Raw genomic sequence first — 22,957 nt, forward strand, 5'->3', positions numbered from 1 at the left:
AAATGTATTATTTCAAAAAAAATGTTGCGAGCGTCCACATACATCCTCTCAAGTGACTGAGTTTTGTCTGTGCAGCGCTCCGGGTGCTCTATTTTTTTGTATCTGCCAGCTGAGCAGGTGCTGGCAGGGCCGGCTCTTCCTATAGGCGAGACAGGCCGCCGGTGGTGTCCCGAGGGGGGACATGCTTGTCTATAATTTTGTTTCTCATCTCCTCAGACAACTCTCTCCTTTGCTTTCTCTGGTCCATGTTCAGTGTGGTGCACACGATGATACTAAACAGCAGGGTGACTTCTTTTCTCTGTTTAAATAGGCTGAATTACTGATTGAAGACATGTGTGATACCAATTAAAGAAAACAGTTTGAAATATCACTAGAACTTAAGTATTTATAATCTTTTCTAAGGGCTACCAACAAATCTGTCCAGGTCATTTTAGAATAAAATTGATCTCTTTAGCAATAATTTATCTCTCCATCACAGTTTATTTGCTTTACTCTATGACATATCAAAAGCATGCAGGTATACATGAGAAAATTGCTTTGAATTTCATCACTTTTCAGGCGGAATGAAGCATTGTTTCAATGAGATCAAAGGGTACCAACAAATTTGTCCACGTCTGTATGAATGGAAATAACTGCAAATGTTTTAAAAGACTTAAAAAGGTTTATGAAAAGAAAAAGTATTGTCATATAACTAACTGAATGTTTTTTGACGCAAAATGTACACATTTAGAAACTTGGCTGTGGAGAGAAATAACAATATGCACTGATAAGGAAAGGAAGTGAGATTACCTGAATAAAAAAGTATGGAAATGGCACTGTTGATACAACTAATCAGCTACTTATGCACTACTGCTAAGATAGATCTCAGAAAATAAATTAATATCATAGGGAATACTCGTTTTACAGTTGCTTATTGAGTATAGAGGAACATAATCAATTGTAAACTTGGAATGTGGCTCCTCACATGGTCTTCAAAACTCTATCCAGCCCTTCAACCAAAAGGTTTTCCCATCGCTGCCCTGCAATCTCTTGAAGGACCCATTGGGGTTCTCGGACGCCACTTTGAGAACCACAGAATCGAATCGTGGGTATTTTTATCGCTTGTGTTGTCTCAGGTGAAGGTGAACGACAGCGAGGAGAGCATTGGCGAGCACGAGAGCTTCCACGAGAGCCTGCTGAACGTGGAGAAGTGGCTGATGATCATGAGGCAGAAGCTGGAGTCTTTCCACAGCCCGGGGGGGGAGTGGAGCGTGGACGGCCGGCAGCACGAGGCCGAGGTAGGTCTGTAGGGGTGTGTGTGTGTGTGTGTGTGTGTGTGTGCGATGGCAAAAGGTGTGTAAAGTTGACGCAAATTCCATTGACGCGTCAAACATTGTCCAGAAACCATCGAAGGTACTGCTTTGGTACTGTTTACCCGATGGTGAGTGAGAATGTAGAGTGCGTGTCACCTGACGTCCCCCGTTCTCTGTCCCTGTTTCTTCTCTCGCACATAAGAAAAACAGTCTTGTATTTATATATTTTTTATGTTGTGCTGATGAAAAACTTGCATGATGGCACCATTCATGGATTATTACAACATTTGTCATCTGCTACTGTGCCGCTGTGGCGCGACATAAATAATATAAAACTGAAATCATTGTGATTATCTTTTCTGCCATAATCGTGGAGCCCTATTTCAGAATGATTACTGCCATTAGTTACGGCGTTGGAAACCCACCCACAGCTGCAAACGCCGCCCGATCATAAAATTACACTGTAACCAGGCTGGAACTAATGAATTCTGCATTCACAAAACACACCGGAACAGAGAGCCAAAGCACCAAAGGTGATGGGGCGAGATGATTTTGTGGAGCGGGGCGCTCTGTGACATTGTCATCCAATTTGTTATATATGTGCAGGTTGTGGCTCTCGTTTGACATGCGCATCATGCGTGATGTAGACTCCCATCGGTCTGCAGTGGTTGCTTTTGCCCAGAGTACAGTTTTTTGGACAGCACAGAGTAAGGACTTAGAGAGTCCCTTAACTCAGTTGTGTTTAAAAAAATTTGTTTCATACATGTAGGAAGCAAATGAAAATAAATAGATCTAAAATAAATAGACAGGCACGGGAGCATGTGCGCACAGCTATCTGGAGGAGAAGCAAAAAAAAACCTCCACTCTAATTCTCTTGAGTTATGTTTACGTTTTTTCCATATACATTTTCCATACAAGTGAGACACTAAGAAAACAAAATTAATCTAAATCTTTCTCAATGCGATTATATTATATATTGCTATATTATACAAGTACCAAGTTGCATTCCTAGGACCAGGTCGTTAAGCAAATTGGTCGATATGCGAGGGCCTGTGTTATTTCACGGTAAGGGCCATTGTGAACGCTAGTGTAGTGAATACTGACAGAATGCGGGTACGAGACTGAGACTGGACTGAGACTCCGTTTGCCCGGAGCGGCAAAATGCCGAGAACCGTGGCTGGAGGTCCATGTGCCTTGTCTTTTTTTTTTGAGCACCTGCCCCTAAAAGTTTCTGTACTGGACTGTAGAGGGGAAGTGAGAGCTGATCACCAGTGGTTACTGGACAGCTCTGAGCCTCCGCTCCCTCTTCCCCACTCTCCCTCTCTGCTCCAGTTTCAGAAAACGGTAAACTGCACTTACACCATTTCAATTCTCAGATTTTTCCTGGCAGATTTAAAAAAATTAATTTCCAATAAAAATTGGGATTTTTATTATTATTTTTCTCCTTGGCATTTTTCAAGCTAAAAGTGTCTAGAACATGGCAACTGCTGGAGCTACGAACATGGTTGAGGTCTCGTTAGCAGCGGGACATCAGACATCTCGTGGTTCAAGTTTCATTCATATCGATCCACAATCGGAGCAGGAATTGGTGAAAAACCAATGATATTTGAGCGGCATAGCCGAACATTCGTGCATTGCCCACGCGCCAAGTTTCTAAAACTTCCAGTTGGGTTGTCAAGCGAAATGAGTTTGTGGAGCAAGACGCTTTGTGACATCATCATCCTATATATTGCAGTATATATAGGTTGTTGCTACAAACACAAATTGGCACCGTGTGAGCTACTTAGTGTAGACTCTGTAGTGGTTGCAAACTGTGTGTGTGTGTGTGTGTGTGTGTGTGTGTGTGTGTGTGTGTGTGTGTGTGTGTGTGTGTGTGTGTGTGTGTGTGTGTGTGTGTGTGTGTGTGTGTGTGTGTGTGTGTGTGTGTGTGTGAGCGTGTGTATCGCCTTACCTGCTCGAAGTCAGCCAGGCTTTTTAGGTTAGATATGTCATCTGTTTTGCCCTTTTTGTAAACATAAATTATGTTCATAAATTAAACATAAATTATGTTCACATCTAACCTGGTGCCGTGTCCCTCCTTATTTTGCGGCATTTGAGCCAGTCGTAAGAACACAAACTGAAGGAGTCCAAAACATATTCCGTGTTTATGTCCTCACACATGGAGTTTGCTTGCAGCTCCAGAGAAACGGGTCAAACACGGAGTATTTCCTTCCACAGAGACATCGTGAAGACATGTAGAAGATGGCCACCTTGTAACTTTTTGGATAAAAAAGTAATACGCACCTAGTGTATCGCCTTGTATAAGTAATTCTGCGTTTCACTGGGACTCAGAAAATTTGCGTCACTACCTTAGCAGATGCTGCGTTCAATGGAAACTTGGAAAATTGTAACTTGTTTTAGACGTAATGCTGACGTAAAAAGGAGCGACAGCATAAACTGATGCTAGTTTCTTGGGAACTTGAAAAATTGTAATCGGTGTCGATACTGGGCCCCGTGTGTTGCTGCCTGCAGCTTTATTTATTATTATTATTATTATTGTTATTATTGTTGTCTAACTATAAAGGAAGGAATCCCTCTGTCTCATATGTTTGTATCTATGTCTGTCTGTATGTACTTCGATTATCTCGACAACCGTTCATCCAATTTACTTCACACTTGCCGGGTGTATTGCTGGGGACCCAAGGACGTGCAGTGTCAGATTTGGTGCAACACGACATTATAATATTAATAAGCAACACCCGACCACTCAGCCCTCTGCAGCAGCGGGGCGGGGCTTCAGAGCTCTCCGAGTGGCTAACAAAGAGTGGTGGCTGGCAGGGTTGGCAGATCAAGCAGGCTTCATGTTCTTGCTCAAGATAAAGAGGCAAAGAAGGAGCGCCGCTTTCTCAGCAATGTTGTTTATGAAGAGGTACTTTTCGTAAAAACAGAATTGAATCATTGACAGGAGAAAGCTGGACTCGATTAATCTTCCTGAAGTTCTGTTGGTTATAATTTAGAGTCTGTATAAACAGGACTGAATCATTGACAGAAGAAACTTGGACTCGACCGATCCTCCTGAGGTTGTAATATGCCTGTGTTTTCACACCGGTGCTTCTTTTTTCTTGCCAAGTTATCCCTAGATTTTTCATTGATAATTTATGGACGATTTGCACATTCTAGTTAGGGATTCAACCTGAGAGGCTTAATTTCCCATAAGAGCTGATTCCAAACATTGTTTCTTCCTCTAATAAGGGCTGGACCCTCGGGACCATCCCCACTTCTCAATACACAACTTTCTGTAGCGAAATATGTATAAATATGTAAGAAATAATTTGTATCAAGACTATTAAATGGGTAAAAAAAAAATCACAGTTTCCACTCATACAGGGCACTTTATGGGGAATTCTGAAAAATTTAAGAGAAATCCGGCATGAAAAGCGTTCCTGTCTTTATTCACTCGACAAGTTCACACCGGCGGCACGTTGCTCCATATGCAAAACCTCCCAAAATAAATATTCATGGTTCCTATTTTTTCACGCCCCCCCCCCTTGTTTCCATCCACCGGAACAACGTGTCGATGCGGCTTTTTATTATGCAGACCCGGCTGCCTGTCTCATCACTCACCATCTTGAGTCGAGGACAGATTTCTGCGAAGGGAGTATGTTGGAGTATGATATGTGACTCTTGAACTTTTTGTGAACGTTTTTTGCAAAGTCACGTATAGGAAGTTTAGATGGAAAAAAAAGTTTATTCCGCTATTTTGCAACCGGTATTAGAGAACGTGTTAATATTCGGATGAAGCTCTGGGAAGTCCGGAATATCTTGATAGGAGGTGTGAGGGGATTAATGCATGGTGAATACTAATGGCTGCGGTATTTGTTTGCTGGTGATAACAAAAAAAGCACAAAAATCATAATGTCATTCGTCAGAAGAGTATTCATTGCTAATGATTCTGACATGTTTTGATGATATATCTCTATATCTCTGCTATATTAATCTGTTTTGTGCTTCACGGAGACGTAACTGAGTGGGACGATACCAGACTCTGAGCTGCAGCTGGCAGGTAGCTTTCCGTCAGGCATAACAAAAGGTGGAGGTTTGTGTTTTTACAGCAACAGCAGCTGGTGTAATGATGTGACAGTGATCCTACAGCACTGTTCTCCTGATCTGGAATCTTTTTTCATTTACTACAAACCCCCCCTATTCTACCTGTGAGTTTGTTTCATTCATACCGGTCGGTGTTTACATACCAGTGTGGGCCAACGTGCAGGAGGCACAGTGCATGCTCGCCGACCAGATACATGTGTGGAACGGACAAACAGAGCTGCACTGGGACACTGACCACGTCATGGTCCACATTGTTCCTGCATACAAGCAGAAATTAGGCAAAAACGCTTCACTCTATGAACAACTCACGCCTGGCCAAAGACCTGAACAACTTCTACTGTCGCTTTGAAAGGCAATGGGACAGTCCTGACACCATCCCCTGTGACAACTTCCACCAGTCCCAGCCTACCAGCTCCACCTCCCCCACCACAGCAAACGACTGGACCTTTTCACATCTACTCACCTCAGAGCCCCCCCCCACCTCCTCCCCCAACACTTTGGATCCTGGAGAAGGACATCAACAGGCGGTTCATGATGCGGAACCCCCCCGCAAGGCAGCTGGACTCTATCTCTCCATCCATCCTAAACACTGTGCTGACCAACTGTCTCAGGTGTTCGCGGACTGCTTCAAATCCTCCACCATCATCCCAGTCCCTAAAGAGGAACGCAGCCCAACTCACCCCCATCACCCTGTGTGACTCCCCAGTCAACTCTGTGGAGTCCTGCCGCTTCCTGGGAACCATCATCTCTCAGGGCCACAAGTGGGAGCTGAACATCAGCTCCATCATCAAGAAAGCCCAGCAGATGACGTACTTCCTGTGGGAGCTGAGGAAGTTCCACCTGCCAGAAAGGATGATGGTGCACTTCTACACCTCAACCTCGCCTGCAACCGCCAAGGACAAGGGCAGACTGCAGCGTCTCATTCACTCCACTGAGAAGGTGATTGACTGCAATCTGCCATCTCTACAGGACCTGTACACCTCCAGGATCCTGAGGCGTGCAGGTAACATTGTGGCTGACCCCTCCCATCCCAGACACAAACTGTTTGAAACACAGGCGGCTGCGGTCCAACAAGGCCAAAACCTCTTGCCACAAACAGTTTCTTCCGTCTGGAACTGGCCTCATAAACAAGGTCCGTGACACCTACTGAAACAAACCCCCACCCCTCCCCCCATAGAAACTATGCAGACCTGTACGCCTTGTTAATGTAACGCATTGATATGTCAATGCGTTACATTAACTCACATTCTTCATTCTTCTGGACTATTGTCCATGCACATTGCACATACTGTTCTTCATACCCTGGACATTTGCACATTCCTGCACAAACTGTACCGCTCTTTATTAAAAAAACAATTATAAAATAGCCTTATTTTACACATTGTTTTCCTATTGTTCTATTTTACATTCATGTTTCCTATATGCACCGAACACCAAGACAAATTCCTTGTACGTGTAAACTTACTTGGCAATAAAGACGATTCTGATTTCTCATTAAAATGAGGCCAAAATTGGCCATTGCCTATTTAGAGTGATGCCACATCGGATTTATTCTTGGACCAATGCCCTGTGTTCAGATGCTCCAGTGCTCAGGTGCATTTACTTGTTTCAGTTCTATTCAGACCCAAGGGCCATATGCCCCCTGGCGCTTTAATATTCCAGGTGTAGGGAGACACCCCTGCTGCTAATCATGTTTTTATTTTTTTTACACGTTTGGAGGCATTTTACATAATCCTGGTCTTCATTGCAATATGTTGTGTTCAATGTTTCACAGACTGATAAGGAGGAAGAAAATGTTCCTTTCCAAATGTTCTGGTGTTTTGAATGCTCTCCAGGCCCTGCTGATCAAACCTGTGATATCGTAGTGCCTCAAAAAAGGCACTCTGATATCATGGGTCACAGAGTTCGTGTTAGCCTCATAAATCAGTAACATCACCAATGTTTACATCCAGAGAAGCATTTTAATATCTTTCTATTTGTTTTAAATCCGAAGACAACACCATTTTTCAAAGTGGGGTTTGTGGCATGCGGAGTTACTCATTTTGAAACTGTCCACTGTTTCCATGTGGCAGAGGGCGCTGGGCGAGTTCCCCGAGAAGGAGCTGCAGCTGCACCAGATGGAGGCCCATGGCCTGGGCGTGCTCGAGCTGACGTCTGAGGAGGGCCGGGTCCACATCCAGCGGGACATGAAGCGCCTGCGCGAGTCCTGGATGGCGCTACACGAGCTGAGCCTCAACCTCTACAGGTACACTACTGCTCGAGGCTAAATACGCTTGATTCCGAATGTGTCCTCTTCAAGGTTAAATGTTGAAGTGTTAGATAGTATCACATTAAGTATTTAGTATCAAGTAATCCTCTATAAATTGAACGTGGAATACGAACTTTGAATAAGTGTACCACTTAGCGAATATTCAACCGACATTAAGTGATCTAATTGGAAGCTCATTCTAATCTTCACCTCTGATGAGGGGAATTAGAGTGGGAATTCCCTTTAGTCTCTCATTCACTCTATATATTTCTCACCCACAGGTTGCTTAACAGCACTGCAGAAGAACAGGACTCAGAGTCCTGGAGGGGTGGGGTACAGGCGGTGGAAGGACTGGGAGCAGCAGCCTTAATGGCAGAGCTCCCAGCGGGGGAGGCGGAGCTCCAGACCGTGGGTGGCATCCCTGCGCAGCTGTCCCCTGTGGGAGTGGGCAGTGGGGCCTGGGTGTCCCAGAGCTCCACACCGGGGAGAGGAAAGAACCCAGCAGGGGGGGCTGCGGTGGCGGCCGCGCCATCAATCGCTGTTGGGGGCCAGAGTCTGTGGAATCAGCCGGGTCCTGAGGGTGAACACCTTGTCGGCGGCTCATTCGAGGAAGTGGATTCTCCGTTTTGGGGAGCGCGGCTCCTGCAAAGCGTTCCAGGTGGACGGACAGACGGCCTGGAAGGGAGTTTCACGGACGGAAGCCCAGGAAAGATCCCGGCGCCGGGAGGCGCCTCTTCGGGCTACGGGAGAGGGCGGAGTGTCGCGAGCTATCAAGATCACGGTGTGGAGGAGGAAAGGGGTGGAGCGGAGGGTCTTGGCCAGGGAGGCGGCGCTTTCACGCTGTTCAGACGGTCGCAGTCGGCGGTAGCAGCGCAGGGAAGCTCTCCGGGGGCCGTCAGGCTGGGCCAGGGGTCGATCCAGCGCACAGTGGTATGATGGAAACACTAATGCTTCTTCTCTGCTTTATCTGTGGTGTCCATATATTGTGATAACCCATGGGTCCGGTGGCTTTCATTTTAATTGAATTGCTGAAATGTCCAGAAAACTCAAGTTTAGGAATCGGGTCAGTAAAAATGGAGTCCGACCCGGAACAATGGAATCTGAAAGCGAAGAGACTGATTGAAATGAAAGTTGCTGTACGCTTCATCTTAACAGTGGTTATCCATAGAAAAAAATGTTTGTTTAAAAAAAAAAAATCCCTTATTTGCTGCTTTAAGGTGTCATTTGATGTATATGTGTGATGCATGTGGTGCTCCATATGGTGTTTCCTTTGTTCCTTCGTTACTGTGAATTTGATGAACCAGCGTAGCTAGTTGTGATCAGTAAACTGTTGATATTCCACTGAACACATCCTTTGTCTTTTGGATTACCATTTTAAAGCCACATTAAGAGTAGTGAGTTCGAAAAATGACACCAGTCCCAGTCGTTTTCCATCGTTGTAACTTGGTCAGAAAAAAAAGCTTTAAAGCTTTAAAAAGTGTATTCCCAAGCAACCATTCAAACACTTAAGTGCTTTTTTGTGTTTGGTCCTCCAGACTAGTACGGGGCAGCTCCCGAGCGTGGCCGAGTTGGCCTCAAGGAGGAAGGAGTTTGAGGCGTGGCTCTGCAGGGAGAACGAGCTGCTCTCGGGCGTCCTGAGCACCCGGGGAGCTGCTCTGAGCTCCAAGGAACTCAGGATTCGACAGGACACTCTGCGGGTGGATCATTTTGAATTTGTTCTGTCTTAATTAATATTACTCCATTGACGTCATAACGGTTTGTGAGGTCTTATTTTGAAACTAAGCAGTCTTGCTCAGTTAGTATTTAATGCATGGAGGTCGAGATATTTTTATGATTTGCACTTTTTGTTTATTCCATGTTAAATATATTCTACCTTTTCAAATGGAATTCCAAATACAATCGAGATGATTAAAAAATAAATAAAGCGGAATATAGGATATTATTTAGACCTAGACAGAAACATATTTCCTTTAAAAACAGAATATAAATTATAGATTAGAATACAATACATTAAATTGGAATACAATATATTAAACTAGAATATGAATCAGTGTTTTGAATTGTATTTCCAGTAAAAAAAAAACGTTATTTTCATTTTTTGAACACTACCCAGCCCTAGCGATGGGTTTCTTGTATTGTTCTACTGCCAGATAGAAATTTTTGCTGCCCGTTCCCAGTATTGCAGCTGATTTAATAAACTCTGCACAGCAGCACCGATTGATCTCGGGCCTATTAAGCCGGGATCTTTATTGAGCCTTAAGTTTCAGCGGCAAATAGCTCACGTCACGTCTCCTCTGCTCCCAAATCTCTTCCACCGCAGGCGCTGAGGGCCGGGGTGAGCTGGGGCCAGGAGCAGTTCCAGCTGCTGGTCCACGGAGGCCAGAGTTCCGGGTCTGGGGCCGGGAACGAAGAAGGAGGAGGAGGACCGGGTCTGGGCGAGGACTTTGGCCTGGAGGACCTGCGCTACCGCTGGATGCTCTACAAGTCCAAACTGAAGGAAGTGGGCGATCTGAGGGCCAGGCTTGGCATCAAGGTGAGAAGTTATCATCGCACTTTTATACGTAAGTGTATTTTGCTTATGAATTCAAAATATGGTGCTCAAAGAATCCCAACTGGATCCTATACAGGTTCATTTCAAGTTTGATATTAGAGTGTGATGAAAGATAGCACTAAATTGATCACCAGGAGGATTACTCAGGCTCACAACAGCTCAGTTATGCCGCGTTCAGACTACGTGATTCTGGGCTGGTTTTCTGCTCGCTGAGAGGTTTTTGGAAATCAAGCAAATACCCACGGGGTAATGGGGGGGAGGGGAGGAGTCGAGAAGGAGAGACGGGTTGACGGGAGTGCACAAAGCAGCAGGCAGAAACACACATCATACCTATTTTAAATTTCTTCTCTCGGTTTTTTTTTCATACACCGGTACTCCTCACTTAAGACCTACCCGATTGACAACCGTTTAGACTGAAGACCAGCTCTGACCAGTCTGTATTGTACGCTGTGTATAATACCACGGCCTCTCAGCGTCAAGCATCTCATTGCATAACACTTTATGTACTATATATACTTTATATTCTATATACACTATATATACTGTATACACTATATATACTATATACACCACATATACTGTATACACCATGTACACAATATGTACTTTATACACTATATATAGAGTATTAATGATATTTTTTCTGCAGAATAAAGAGAAAGATTCAGAGTTGCTCCATAGGAGTGTTCTAACCAGTCTACTCCTACAACTGACAAAGAGGGCTTTATACCGATGACATGTTGTGTAACATTGATTAGCTTGTCATTTAGAGGAGGATTCCAACTCAATCATCAATAATCACATCAAATAAATCAGGAACTCCTACATTGGTTTAACAGTCAAACCCAGGTCACAGGTACAGTCCGACTATGCCATTTAACACACACACACACACACGGCTCTTTAGGGTAACCCTTATCTCCACACAAGGTTGAGTGAGAATGGAACGCTATCTGTTTTTTCCAATAGGACAATAGGCATTGTTTAGAAACCAGTCTCTTCATTTAAACTCAGAGAGACTAGTTTTATAGACCTCAAGGCAATTGGTTTTAAAAGTTACGTAACATACAAAAGGCTATTTGTCCTATATAAAACGTGTAAAACATCATTCACATTGATCATATGCATTTTTCTCTCACAGCTTTTATTAAATGTTTTATCCTGTCGTGCGCATGGTATCCCATCGTTTCCGGTGTCAATTCTCACGTGTGTTTCGGTGACAAAATGTAGTTTGGAGACCCGATAGATTCGTCAGGGATTCCTCTTGGTGAAAGTTCTTGTCATCCTTCTCTATGTGTGGGCCCCTGTCGGCGATCAGTCATGTAGTGTGCAAACCACAAGACTGAAAGATTCCCGATCACAAGTCAGAAAGTCGTGTCGCGTGAACTTGTACAGCGGTCTGAAGACTCTGAAAGTCGTGTCGCGTGGCCATGGCATAAGTAAGAGGATTTGAGACTATGTACACTGTATGATTCAATTATAAATATAAATACAACATAAATGAATTAAAGTATGATAAAAATATCAAACTCACTTTAGTTTGTCACGTCTCACAATATGAGTAATTTGGGGTGATATCTTATGAGGAGGTATGTGTTTTTACATCAATAACAACTGGTGCGCAGATGTAGTAAAAATATACCTACACTGCTCGAGTGTCCTGGAGTCAGTTGTTATCGAGGGCAACCCATACCATACTCCCCAAGAGAATTCTCATCTGCCATTATTGCGAGTGTTTTTAAATTCCCTCGCAAGCCCCCGTCCGAGGAGCGCTTGCGGGCTGAGCAAATTTCCTCCGTTGGAAAACTCTCGGCCAAACCCAGTAGTTCTTGTCATGGAGGATTTCGACTTGTGTAATCTCTCACATGAACTGCCGAGCTACAAACAGCTGGTGACGTGCGCTACACGCGAATGTGATGCACTGCACCACTTTTACTCCACCATAAAACATGCATATCGCTCCATCCCCCCCGTGCGCCCCTTGGACGCTCACATCACTGCTTAGAACAGGTGGTCCAGACAAACAGACAGGATGAACTGAAGAGGGCCAAACCATCCAGGACTACAGTAAGGAGATGGACTCCAGAAGCAACTGACACTGTATGCTCATATATTACCTTCTGTGAGAAAGTCTGCCTCCCACCAAAACCATCATAGGGTGCAATAACCACAAGCCCTGGTTCTCCAAACAGCTCAGAGAACTCGGGCGCCACGAAGAACAGGCGTACAGGGAGGGTGACATGGATACATCAGGCTGTCAGAACTAGACAGAACCTCAAGAAGGCCAAGGTCAAATCAAAGTTCCTGGGTACCACCAGCGACCTGAAATGGCAGACATACTCATCTAATGTCATCAAGCGAGCTCCCCAGAGGATGTTCTTCCTCAGACTTCTCCGGAAGATGAACATCTTTCCCCGAAATTTCTCACCCAGTCCTCCAGAGCCAGCCATCCAGAGTGTCCTCACCTCCTCCATCACTGTGTGGTACCCCACATCCTCTGCCCACACCAAACACACACTGGAACGCGGCGTGCGAAACAGCCAGGAAACTCACAGGCCAGAAAACTCACGGGCCAGGAAACTCACAGGCCAGGAAACTCACGGGCCAGGAGCAGGCGCCCGTGAGTATTCCGCACGATGCCAGAACCAGAAAGCAGACAGTAGGATAGTGGTGGATCCATCACACCCAGCCAATAGCCTCTTCAGGAAGCCCCGGGTTTTGTTCAACCAGCATCAGAACCACCAGACACTTGAACATTTTTTTCCCCAAAGGCCATCACGCTCCTCAACAGCCCATCCTAGCTCCCTCCTCATCCCCCGACCATCCCTTGACTCTCTCACACATACACACACACACACACACACACACACACACACACACACACACACACACACACACACACACACACACACACACACACACACACACACACACACACACACACACACAGACACACACACAGACACACACACTGTATGGGACAGTACATCCCCCCTGCTATGGGCCCATCCGTCCTGCAGTACTGTGCAATATGTACAAATGTAGCATAATGCAGCATATTTATTATTCTGAACATGCATATATTACAACAGTGCCAAACAGTTTATGTAGCATAACCTGGCGTACTTACTTATTCTTTATTACTCGTAACTTAAATATAACTCTATATTAACTTATTTTTTACTTTTTAACTTAACCTTCTAATTTTCAACTATTTGTCTTCCTCTACCTGTATCACCAAGTCAAATTCCTGTGTACATTGTATATTTGGCGAATAAAACGATTCTGATTCTAATTATTACTATTATCATTTTAGGTCTTATTTTCATGACAATAATTTGCCACCCAAAGATGACGATTTACAAAAAATGTTCTAATGTGTGGCACGTTTTAGAATATAACAAATCCTGTTTTGTTATTAATTCATACACATTTATTTGTGTATTGTAAATCACTGGCTCCACACTCGTAACTTGTTGCACGTTTGCCACATGAAGCACCGTTCAGCTTCAACCACAAGGTGGCGTTGTAATACCAAAGCCACGGCTAGAGGCCCTTTCAAGTGCCTTTGCGTTCACGTCCGTAATGTCATTCAAGCAGGCCACACAATATTTCTAGACTTTTATAAAGGTTACTTTTTTTTGTTAGGATGCCATGTTCCATTTGGACAAAATATCAGACATGCTCAGAAAGCTTAAAATGATCAGCCATGTGACCTAAGTGTGATCGTTGACCAGTGAGCATTGGCATGCCTCCTGTCAGAACTGCGTTTGTGCCGACTTTATATATATTTATCCTCCTCTTTGCGTCATTGCTTTGCAGGCTGCAGGTATCACTAAAGAGGTTCCTGTCCAGGCCCAAAAGGGACAAAAGGTACGGACATACACCCTGACAAACACCTGTCCCAAAGTTGCTTCACCCTTACACAGCTAATGTTGCCACCTTTATAAAGGTATAAACCAAGCTTTTGCACTGCCTGTCGTCCTTCAAGCAGAAAAGAAGCAGGTATTTGTCCGGTATTCTAGAGGCGATCTGGCCCTTTGAGGTCAACAGGAAAACACGGACAATACGGTTTCTCCCAGTGTTGCAGAAAAATGTGGGGAGGGGAGGGGAGCTAGATATAAGAGGCAACCACCCCTCCCAGTAAGGTTCTGCTGTGCTCCGCTGGTTCGGCAGCCAGTGCAGTAGTAAGAGGATTTAGGAATGCCAGAGCCCTCCGACCCCATTGACCCCTCCCTGAACTTAGAATGCACCCACAAATTCTCCATTTTGTTGGGATCTTACTGTTTTTCCACGCTCAAAGACTCCCAAAACGACCAACATTGATATTTAGCTTTGTGAGTTCCGACAATCCTGGGAGTCAACCAGACGTTTGGAGTTTGAGCACATGAATCATGATCGATTTGTTGATGGAGACATTTTTTTGCATCCTTAAAAGTCTTTAAAGGGGTGTCCACGTTGACTTCAGGAAGCGTACTCCTTGAAATTCTCCGAGGCAGAAAGCAACACCCGATTCTGCCTCTTTTCGAAGTACTCGAGTGGAGAGGCACTGAAATCCACAAGTGATATTTGTAGAACATCTCTGGCTTTCACCTAAAGCATATAAGCTTTTTATTTTTTTTGAAAGGAAAACAGCTTTGTTGTTCAGTTTGTGTTACCAAGTAAAACCCGTGGGTTATTTCAGCTCAAAGAGCTTATACCAAAAAATACCATGAGAGACACGATTTCACCATTAAAACTTGCCCTCTGCCAGTCGTCTTTTGACTTGTCACAAACCAAGCATTATGTTGTTCCCTCCCTCTTGCACCCACAGGGATTAACATTTTTCACACATTGTTTTTCACACAAGACCAGTCTGAGCATTCTTTTTGAGCACTCTGGAGGAAATATTTTTTACTTTTGAAACCAGTTGAGTCGATGAAATGGATTTCCGTTTGCTCAACAGTAGACTGGAAATCGCTGCAGTGTTCAAGATTCAAGATTCAAGATTTTTTATTTGTCACATACATATACATACTTTCATACATATATGCAGTGAAATGTAATAACTGTTATCACTACAGCGATTTACATTGTGGTTCTGTTTGTACATAATAGGTATAAAAACCTAAAAATGGAAGCGCCTTAAAACTGCCTCGTTTGCACACCGCGGTTCAAAGAGCGTGCGCTAATTGACCTCCTGCTCTTACTATGAGTACCGAGAGCAGTAAGCAGCCTTTTAAGATCCACTTTGTAGGTCTTCCTTCACGACAACAGCAATTGAGAGTGTGTTAAAAATCTTCTTCTTCTTCGTTTTTTCTTTTTATTATTATGGATCCGTCAAAACAAATGTTATGCGTTGAAATTCACATTTAGGCCAATGTGCACCAGGCGGAGGGTAAACAAGAATCGTTATGGCATGTATGGCAAATTCGTCTTTCACGAGAATCTGAGTGTTGTCTAATTTCCTAGAGTCCCAAAGGGACAACTTTCACACCTATGTACGAAATATATCATTAAACATATAACAATATATCAGTCTGTAACCTTGTGTCCATATCAGATGACCCCAAGGTTGAGAACTTCTGGATTAGGTCAGAGAAATCACATTGTGAGAGTTTCGCCACCACACACCACCCAATTGCCGTTTTTCAAGGCCCTCCGGCACAGAGACACAGACAATGGGGGGGTTGTAAACATTAGTTTACATAGGGTTACTATACCCAAAATACTAAAAACACCGAACTCAAACAGGGTTTCCATACCTGAAACAAACAAATGTCCAAAAAAACATGTAACTGGTCCCCTGGAACACTGCGGTCAACCGGCGTCCTTCCCCCAGAGCGACAATGCGGACTCCCCTCCTCTCTTCTGGAGTGTGGACCTCAAGCTAATGTGTTGGCTGGGGAAGGCGTGGCCGGTCTTGGCTTTCCAGAGGACCTGGTGCCCCGGAACACCGCGGTCGACCGGCTTCCTTCTCCCAAAGCAACGATGCAGACTCCCCTCCTCTTCTGGACCGTGGGACCTTGAGCTGCTGTGTTGGCAGGTGAAGACGTGGCCGGTCTTGGCTGTCGCGGGGGCTACTTGGAGGGGTGGCCTGGCTGCTGGTTGGTCCCAGTGATGGCTGCTGAGCGGAGAAGCTAGCTGCCCGGTCCTCCGCTGGACCCTCTAGGTCCTGCTGCTGCCAGTCGGGAGAGGGTTGGTGCCGGGGCCGCCCGTTGTACCGCTGATGCCTCCAGGGCGTCGTCGGATGGCCCTTCTGTGCCCCTTCCCCGTGCCTGAGAGTCACTGTTCAGATGCCAGTGTGGCAATTTGGCCACCACACGCCATCCAGGTGGTGTTTTCAGGGCCCTCCGGCACAGAGCCACAGACGACAGGGGGTTGTAAACACCAGCTTATTGTAGAGAGAAGGCTAGCTGGAATTAGCCCAGGAGATGGAAGATGGAGATGGAACATGTCGAGACACGGACGCCTATCCTGATTGTGTGTTGGGGATGGGGGTTTTAACCTGTTGCTCGTGAGACCAACCAACGAGCAACAGGTATGCAGCCACTCTGATCCCATTCACCTAGATCCAGGTCAGGTGTGGCTGCTCACCACACCATCCCCACACCACAAACATCAAATGTATGCATTTTTTCTTTATATTCAAGTTGAGGAAATGGAATGAAAGTATAAATTCCCATACCTGATACACCATGCATGTATTATGTACTATGTTATTAAAACAGTATTAGTCAGATGTGTGTGTACTGGTACAGCAACCTCCGCTCTGCTGCAGCGCTGCTAAAGGTTAACCGCGGACGTGGGCAGTGGACACGACTCGCAGCATAACAAGTGGCCAGATGACTGTTTTCCCAGCAAATGATCGCCGAGAATTACTTTGTTTTTCAGCAAGAGCTTTCTCACTGTTGGGGTGTGCTGTATGATTTCATGTTTTTTTTTTTCCCTTTCTTTTTGCTTTGATGGTGATTATTCATTTATACTACATATTTTTTTCCGCACATTGAGCTTTTTGTGTTTGCTGGCCACATTATGTTTCCCAGTACTTCCACGCATCCGTTTTATTGCAAAATGACAAACAACTCCTAAAACATGCTCTTGCCCACACACTCACACACACACACACACACACACACACACACACACACACACACTCTGCTATCCCAGGGTCTAATGAATTACAGTCTATTCATAAAACCCTTAATCACAGATAATGGTTCCCACGGGTTCCATGGGCCCACGTTTGAGGGGGGGGGGATTAGAAGATACAGCGCTGCTCTAATCCCTCGTTTCGGCCGGCAAAAGAAATTAATAAATAATATGGAGGAGGTCTTTGAAATGGAAATCCATAAGATCCTCTGTGTTGGGAGGACTACAGTGTACACTGTAAGTCCCAGAATTCCAATCAAAACAGCAAAGTTGTTTCAGATGTATTTATGTACGTCAGATGTACTTATTTACTTATTCGTTCATCTGTTTATTCATTTATTTATTTATCTATTTGTTTGTTTGTTTATTATTGATTAATTGAGTTCTTAATTTAATTTGATCCATTTAGTTATGTATTATATTCTATATTTCTCTCCAAAGTACAACATTTATAAAAAGTTTTACAAAAATGAGCATATATTACAAATGTATTTACACATTTATTACCTCATCACTTGCCTTTCCATGATTGTCTAATTTGTCATAATGAACATCTGGCTATTAGCCAATATGATGACAAATATGGTCTATACAGTAGAGAACTCTGGAAATTTGAGTCTGGATTCCGGAAATTGGAGTGTAGAAAAGTATGGGAAAAGTGTGGAAATGTAATTCTGGAAAAGTTTGGAATTTTGAGTCTGGAAAAGTCTGGAAATTTGAGTGTGGAAAAGTCCGCAGACAGTCTGGAAATGTAATTCTTGAAAAGTCTGGCAAATTGAATCTGTGTAAGTCTGGAACTTTAAGTCTAGAAGTGTCTTGAGATTTGCGTCTGGAAAATTGACCCTGTAAACCGTATTAAATTGTACTAACTCCACCCCTTGCTTCTCCAGCAGAAGGGCCCCGGCCTGCTTCATCGCGTCTGCCGGGTGGCTCTTCCTCTCTGGCTCCTCTTCCTCGCCCTGCTCCTCCTCGCCTTCCTGCTGCCCTTCATGGACGGGAGCTCCAGCTGCTCGCTCTCCAACAACTTCGCCCGCTCCTTCAACATCATGCTGCGCTACGAGGGCCCCCCGCCCACATAGTAGGAGACCCCCAGCAGAGAGAAGGACGACCTCCCCTCCCCTCTTCGGTCGAGGTCCTCTACGATTTACTTGACCTTGGTACCTGCATTACTGGACTGAAGATCCCACGTCCACCCTCCTTGAGAGACGGGGGGTTCTCCACCCATAAAACATCCGACCGTAGCAGCCGTAGCTTTTCCGAAAAACCAAAGTCGTCCTTTTGAACATTTTTAGACCTAAGAACCAGATTGAATCAAACGGAACCAACCGTAGTTGTAGTCGTCTGGAATGCATCCAAGGTCTCCAAATTGTCCAAACTCCGTTCCCAAACCTTTGACATTTGTTTTTAACAGACCCAATGCGCTCAGTAAGAGAGTTTTGTTTAAGTTTTTAATCTTCATTTTTCGGATTATAGAAGCAAACATGGTCACCGCCTCGCTGCCCGTTTTTGCCCCCATGAATGAACCAGTTCCTTGCTTGAGCTCTGCACTGTGTCCGAAGCTCAGCCGCCAGGGAGAAGTTCATCTTTAGAAGGATTTACCGGGTATCAGTTTCAATCAGCCCCAGGCCCCTACACCTCCGTCCCTCCACCCACCCCCGCCCCTTCTCCATCCTCCGTTAACCTGCAGTTTCAGAATGTGCCAGCAGATGGGAGCCAAAGGGGGAAGTTTGGGCAGGGGAAGTGGTTCTCCAGGTACTTGCTACAGGCCAACAAGGCCAAGATGGGACTCTCTTGAGGCTCGGTGGGGGGGGGGTTCAAGACCACAGCTGGTGACACACACACACACACACACACACACACACACACACACAGACACACAGGTCAACGTTACATGTGGACTTACTGCCTTCATGTTTTCTTTCATCACTCGAATGTGGGAGGGTCGTATTGTACAGCTTTCCTAAAACAGTCATCACATCCCATAATTACAGTCTCACAGCGCGAGTCTGCTGACTCGCAGTGTGTGTGTGTGTGTGTGTGTGTGTGTGTGTGTGTGTGTGTGTCTGTGTGTGTGTGTGTGTGTGTGAGAGAGATACCTCTAGATCCACACGTGCACCTTCTATAATCCTGAAGGTCAAGCCGAAGTGCGCCAGGTGATAGCGGCGGTCAAGGTAAACGGCTGTGTGTGTGTGTGTGTGTGTGTGTGTGTGTGTGTGTGTGTGTGTGTGTGTGTGTGTGTGTGTGTGTGTGTGTGTGTGTGTGTGTGTGTGTGTGTGTGTGTGTGTGTGTGTGTGTGATTAACTGTCGTCGCTCAGACTGTAACTCCTTCAGCGCTGGAGTTAAGTAGCCTCTCTGTCTTTCTGAACCACTTTGACAAAGTAGCCGAGGCGAAACCAAAAAGAAGGGCGACTCTGGGACCAGTGGGTACGCTTGGTTCTGGCCTCGCCCATTTACGTTGTTTTCACGTCTTTCCGTTCATCGCGTAAAAAAAAAATAAATACGTGTTCGTTCTGTCACAAGGGCTCGGAATGTCCTTCAGAAATCCTGATTCGTGTGTTAAATTAGCAGTGAAAGTAGCATCTTTGTGAACGGCACTTGAACATTTGGCCTCGCTGTTCAAGTAGTGTTTGTTTTCTGCTGCAGCACGTTTGGTGTGGGAGGCGTCCGCTTATCTCCAGGTGCTATTTTGTGGTTTAAAAACTGCGCCAACTCTGTTTGTGAGAACAGCAATTAAGGGAGTAGATCACGTGGTGCTCAGTCTGTTTTTGGGGCTGCCAGTTTGTAGAACTGGAACAGCCCCCCGTCTGGGAGAATGCCCTTTTTTGTCCAAGCTCGCAAAACCCATAATGACCTGCAACCAACCCCCCACCCACCCTGCGCGCACACACACACGCACACACACACACACATACACCCACACACCCACACACACCCACCCACCAAAGCTTTTTCTTGGCTCGGTGTGTTTCTCAGACTCTGCGTGTTGCCATGGAAACGTACCAATCGGAGTCATTGTGTAAGGGCCGGCCTTGTAGAGCAAATGGGGTCGGAGTTGTGTTTCTAGCCACTGAGGTAACCGCTCCGCAAATAGTTTGGTGTGTTGCGAGTTCGATGAAAAGTCCAGAGAAACTGTTGCGGTGGGAAAAGGGAGCAAAAGTTCAAAGGAAGTTTTGTTTTGTTTTGTTTTGTTTTTTTGTTTTAGAGATTAATCCCAGCGCTACGGAGCTCATGTATCACTGCCGCTGCATGCCACGCATATGAAGACAGAATTGTAGACGTGCGAGCTAAGATATTATTTATATTAAAGCACGACCTATTTAATCAGCCTGTTATCCATGCCGCGGCCAGAAGTATTTATTTTTGTGTAGTATCCGGCTTTCTGCACCACAGAAGAAGGAGAATGTACTGTACAACCGTAAGGAAACCCCTATTGACTAACTGCTTCACGCGGCGCGGTCTCCACGGTAACATTATATAATGAAATGAAATCCCCTCGTATGAGATATTTATAATAATAATAATAATAATAATAGTAGTATTGTGAGAGTGATTGGATACAACACAAAGAACCTTTCTGAATCGGAAGCCTTCGAGACCGAAGCGGTCTGTTTGGAAGGACGAGGGTGAAATATCTCAGGATAACGCCTCCCGTACGGGTCAATAACTGTCGCTCGTTCCGATCGACGCTTTTTATTTTCAGCCTGAGTAGACTTGGCCCAAACTGTTGTGCGCATACTGCCCATCCCAACTGAGATCGTTGAAGGCTGCAGGCATTGAAGACCGGCGGTTGGGTGGGAGGGGGTTTGTATATAATGGCGCAATCATTTTATTTTATTACGCTCTTCAAAAGGAAGGTATTTAATGGAAATGCTCTAATTGATACAGAAGAGCTTGTATTTAACCACTATTTTATATTCAGTTAATAACTGGAAATAAATATTCTGTATAAAAAAAAAACCCGCTGTGTGTGTGTGTGTCTGGATCTGTTTACCACCGAGATGTTTATTTTTGTACTTACCAGTGACGTCTATGATTAGTAAATATGGTTTTTTCATGAATTAAACCTTTATCATGGTGAATCTATCAGTTGGAAGAGCACTTGAAATGTCATGGTTTTGAAGAAAATGATTTAATTTAATAATTTTTTTTTCCAGAAAATGTAATTTCCAATATAAAGACAAGTGTTGGAATAATTGCGCAAAATATCCCACTGAAATGAGAATAAAGGGTTCAATCTCCCTTTTTTTACGTAGACAGCAAGCTCACAATGAAGTCAGTTTTAAGTCGTAAACTGTGCGCGTCGTCAGGTTTTCGGGGTTTTATACACACTTTTGCATTTGCGGCAATCAGCTGTTTTAGCTACTTCCCTGCTTACGTAAGAGACGGGAAACAGGAGGTTGCGACGCTTCCTACTGACTAGCCCAAAAAAAAAAAAAAGGCTACGCTTTTGATTTACTGCGGAAATTGGAAAAATTTGTTTTAAATAAAATCCGATATGACTGCCAAACGTAACATGTTAAAAAAAAACAACTTTCCTGTTTTGAAAAATGTTTTACAGGCTTAAACGTTGGACTGCATTTAAGCCCAGTAAGAAGCGGCACCAGAGGGGTACGTTTGTTCAGTCGGAAAGCGATCCGTGATTATATGTTTTAATACGTTTAAGTAAATGAAGTCTTGCGTTATAAACAGCCTCCCCGGCCTTTACGTTATGAATAAAATAGAAAGGGACGGGGTTTATTTTTCCCACGGTTATTTTTTTTGATCTCTCCACACCGGACCAGGACATGAAGGCAGAATCTAGTTATTTTGGACTGAACACGTGGCTTGGTGGCCCTCCAGGCCTTCAGCTCGATACTGGGAGAAAGCTGCAGCTGCCCCTCCAGATTTTTTTTTTTTAATTGCCCGCACTCAAACCAAAGTATTACCATAAAGACCCATTTCAGTGCTGCAAGTACATTGGCTTATGTGGTTGTCTGCTAATGTTTTTATAAATATTTATGTATATTACATGGTATACAAAGTATAAATAATATATTTATGAAGGTAAATAACTCACATTCAGAAGTGTGTGTGTGTGTGTGTGTATATAGAGAGAGAGAGAGAGAGAGAGAGAGAGAGAGAGAGACCCCAGTTTGGGAGCCCCTGATTTAAACTACAAGATTGACACTATATCTCTTAATTTCATAACCCCACCAACCCCCTGAGAAGACGACAAGCAATAATATTGATTTTATTTTTTTTCCACTCGGCTTTATGACCAGCGGTCCCATCATTTCAGCTCAATAACTGATTTTCATTGATCGGCGGCTAATTAATAATTGAAGGAGGTACCTCCTTCTCATTTGAAAGAAGATCCCTGGAGTGCAAACACTGGTGAGCTCTGTGGTTCAGCGCTCGGTCACGGGAGGGAAGCGGAGAGAGGGGCTCCTGGAAGTTCAGGCAAACCCTCTTGAAACAGTTGGATTTGTGATTAAAATCTATAATTTAATAGAGCTCTGAGCGAGGGCCCAGTCTTTGATGCGCACGCACGCGCACACACACACACACCCCGTGGCTGTTGAAATGTCCCAGAGCTCCAGTGATACAGATGAGGTATTGCGGAGAAATAACAGACGGGAAATGATTTGTAGCAAGGCCACTTTAGAGTAA

The 22,957-nt window shown here is 44.6% G+C and overlaps 1 protein-coding gene across 6 annotated transcripts in view; it reads left to right on the plus strand.

The window, feature by feature from the left end:
- Positions 1 to 21,205, plus strand: part of syne3 (spectrin repeat containing, nuclear envelope family member 3) — a 46,070-nt gene extending 24,865 nt beyond the window's left edge. Inside the window, exons 12-19 of one of the 6 annotated variants that reach the window (XR_013844445.1) lie at positions 1,116 to 1,277; positions 7,451 to 7,623; positions 7,908 to 8,556; positions 9,162 to 9,323; positions 9,947 to 10,159; positions 14,000 to 14,050; positions 18,199 to 20,398; positions 20,456 to 21,205. Coding sequence is in view for 5 of the 6 variants with exons in the window: in XM_080011782.1 (XP_079867908.1) it covers positions 1,116 to 1,277; positions 7,451 to 7,623; positions 7,908 to 8,556; positions 9,162 to 9,323; positions 9,947 to 10,159; positions 14,000 to 14,050; positions 18,199 to 18,387 (1,599 nt within the window). In the remaining variant the exon portion in view is untranslated. Of the gene's footprint in view, positions 1 to 1,115; positions 1,278 to 7,450; positions 7,624 to 7,907; positions 8,557 to 9,161; positions 9,382 to 9,946; positions 10,160 to 13,999; positions 14,051 to 18,198 lie in introns of those variants that run through there. The other 5 variants (XM_080011782.1, XM_080011783.1, XM_080011784.1 and 2 more) reach the window with 5 other exon arrangements.
- The last annotated feature ends 1,752 nt before the right edge of the window (positions 21,206 to 22,957 follow it).

Source organism: Zeus faber, assembly GCF_960531495.2.
Source record: "Zeus faber genome assembly, chromosome: 13".
In the NCBI taxonomy this organism is placed as follows: domain Eukaryota; kingdom Metazoa; phylum Chordata; class Actinopteri; order Zeiformes; family Zeidae; genus Zeus; species Zeus faber.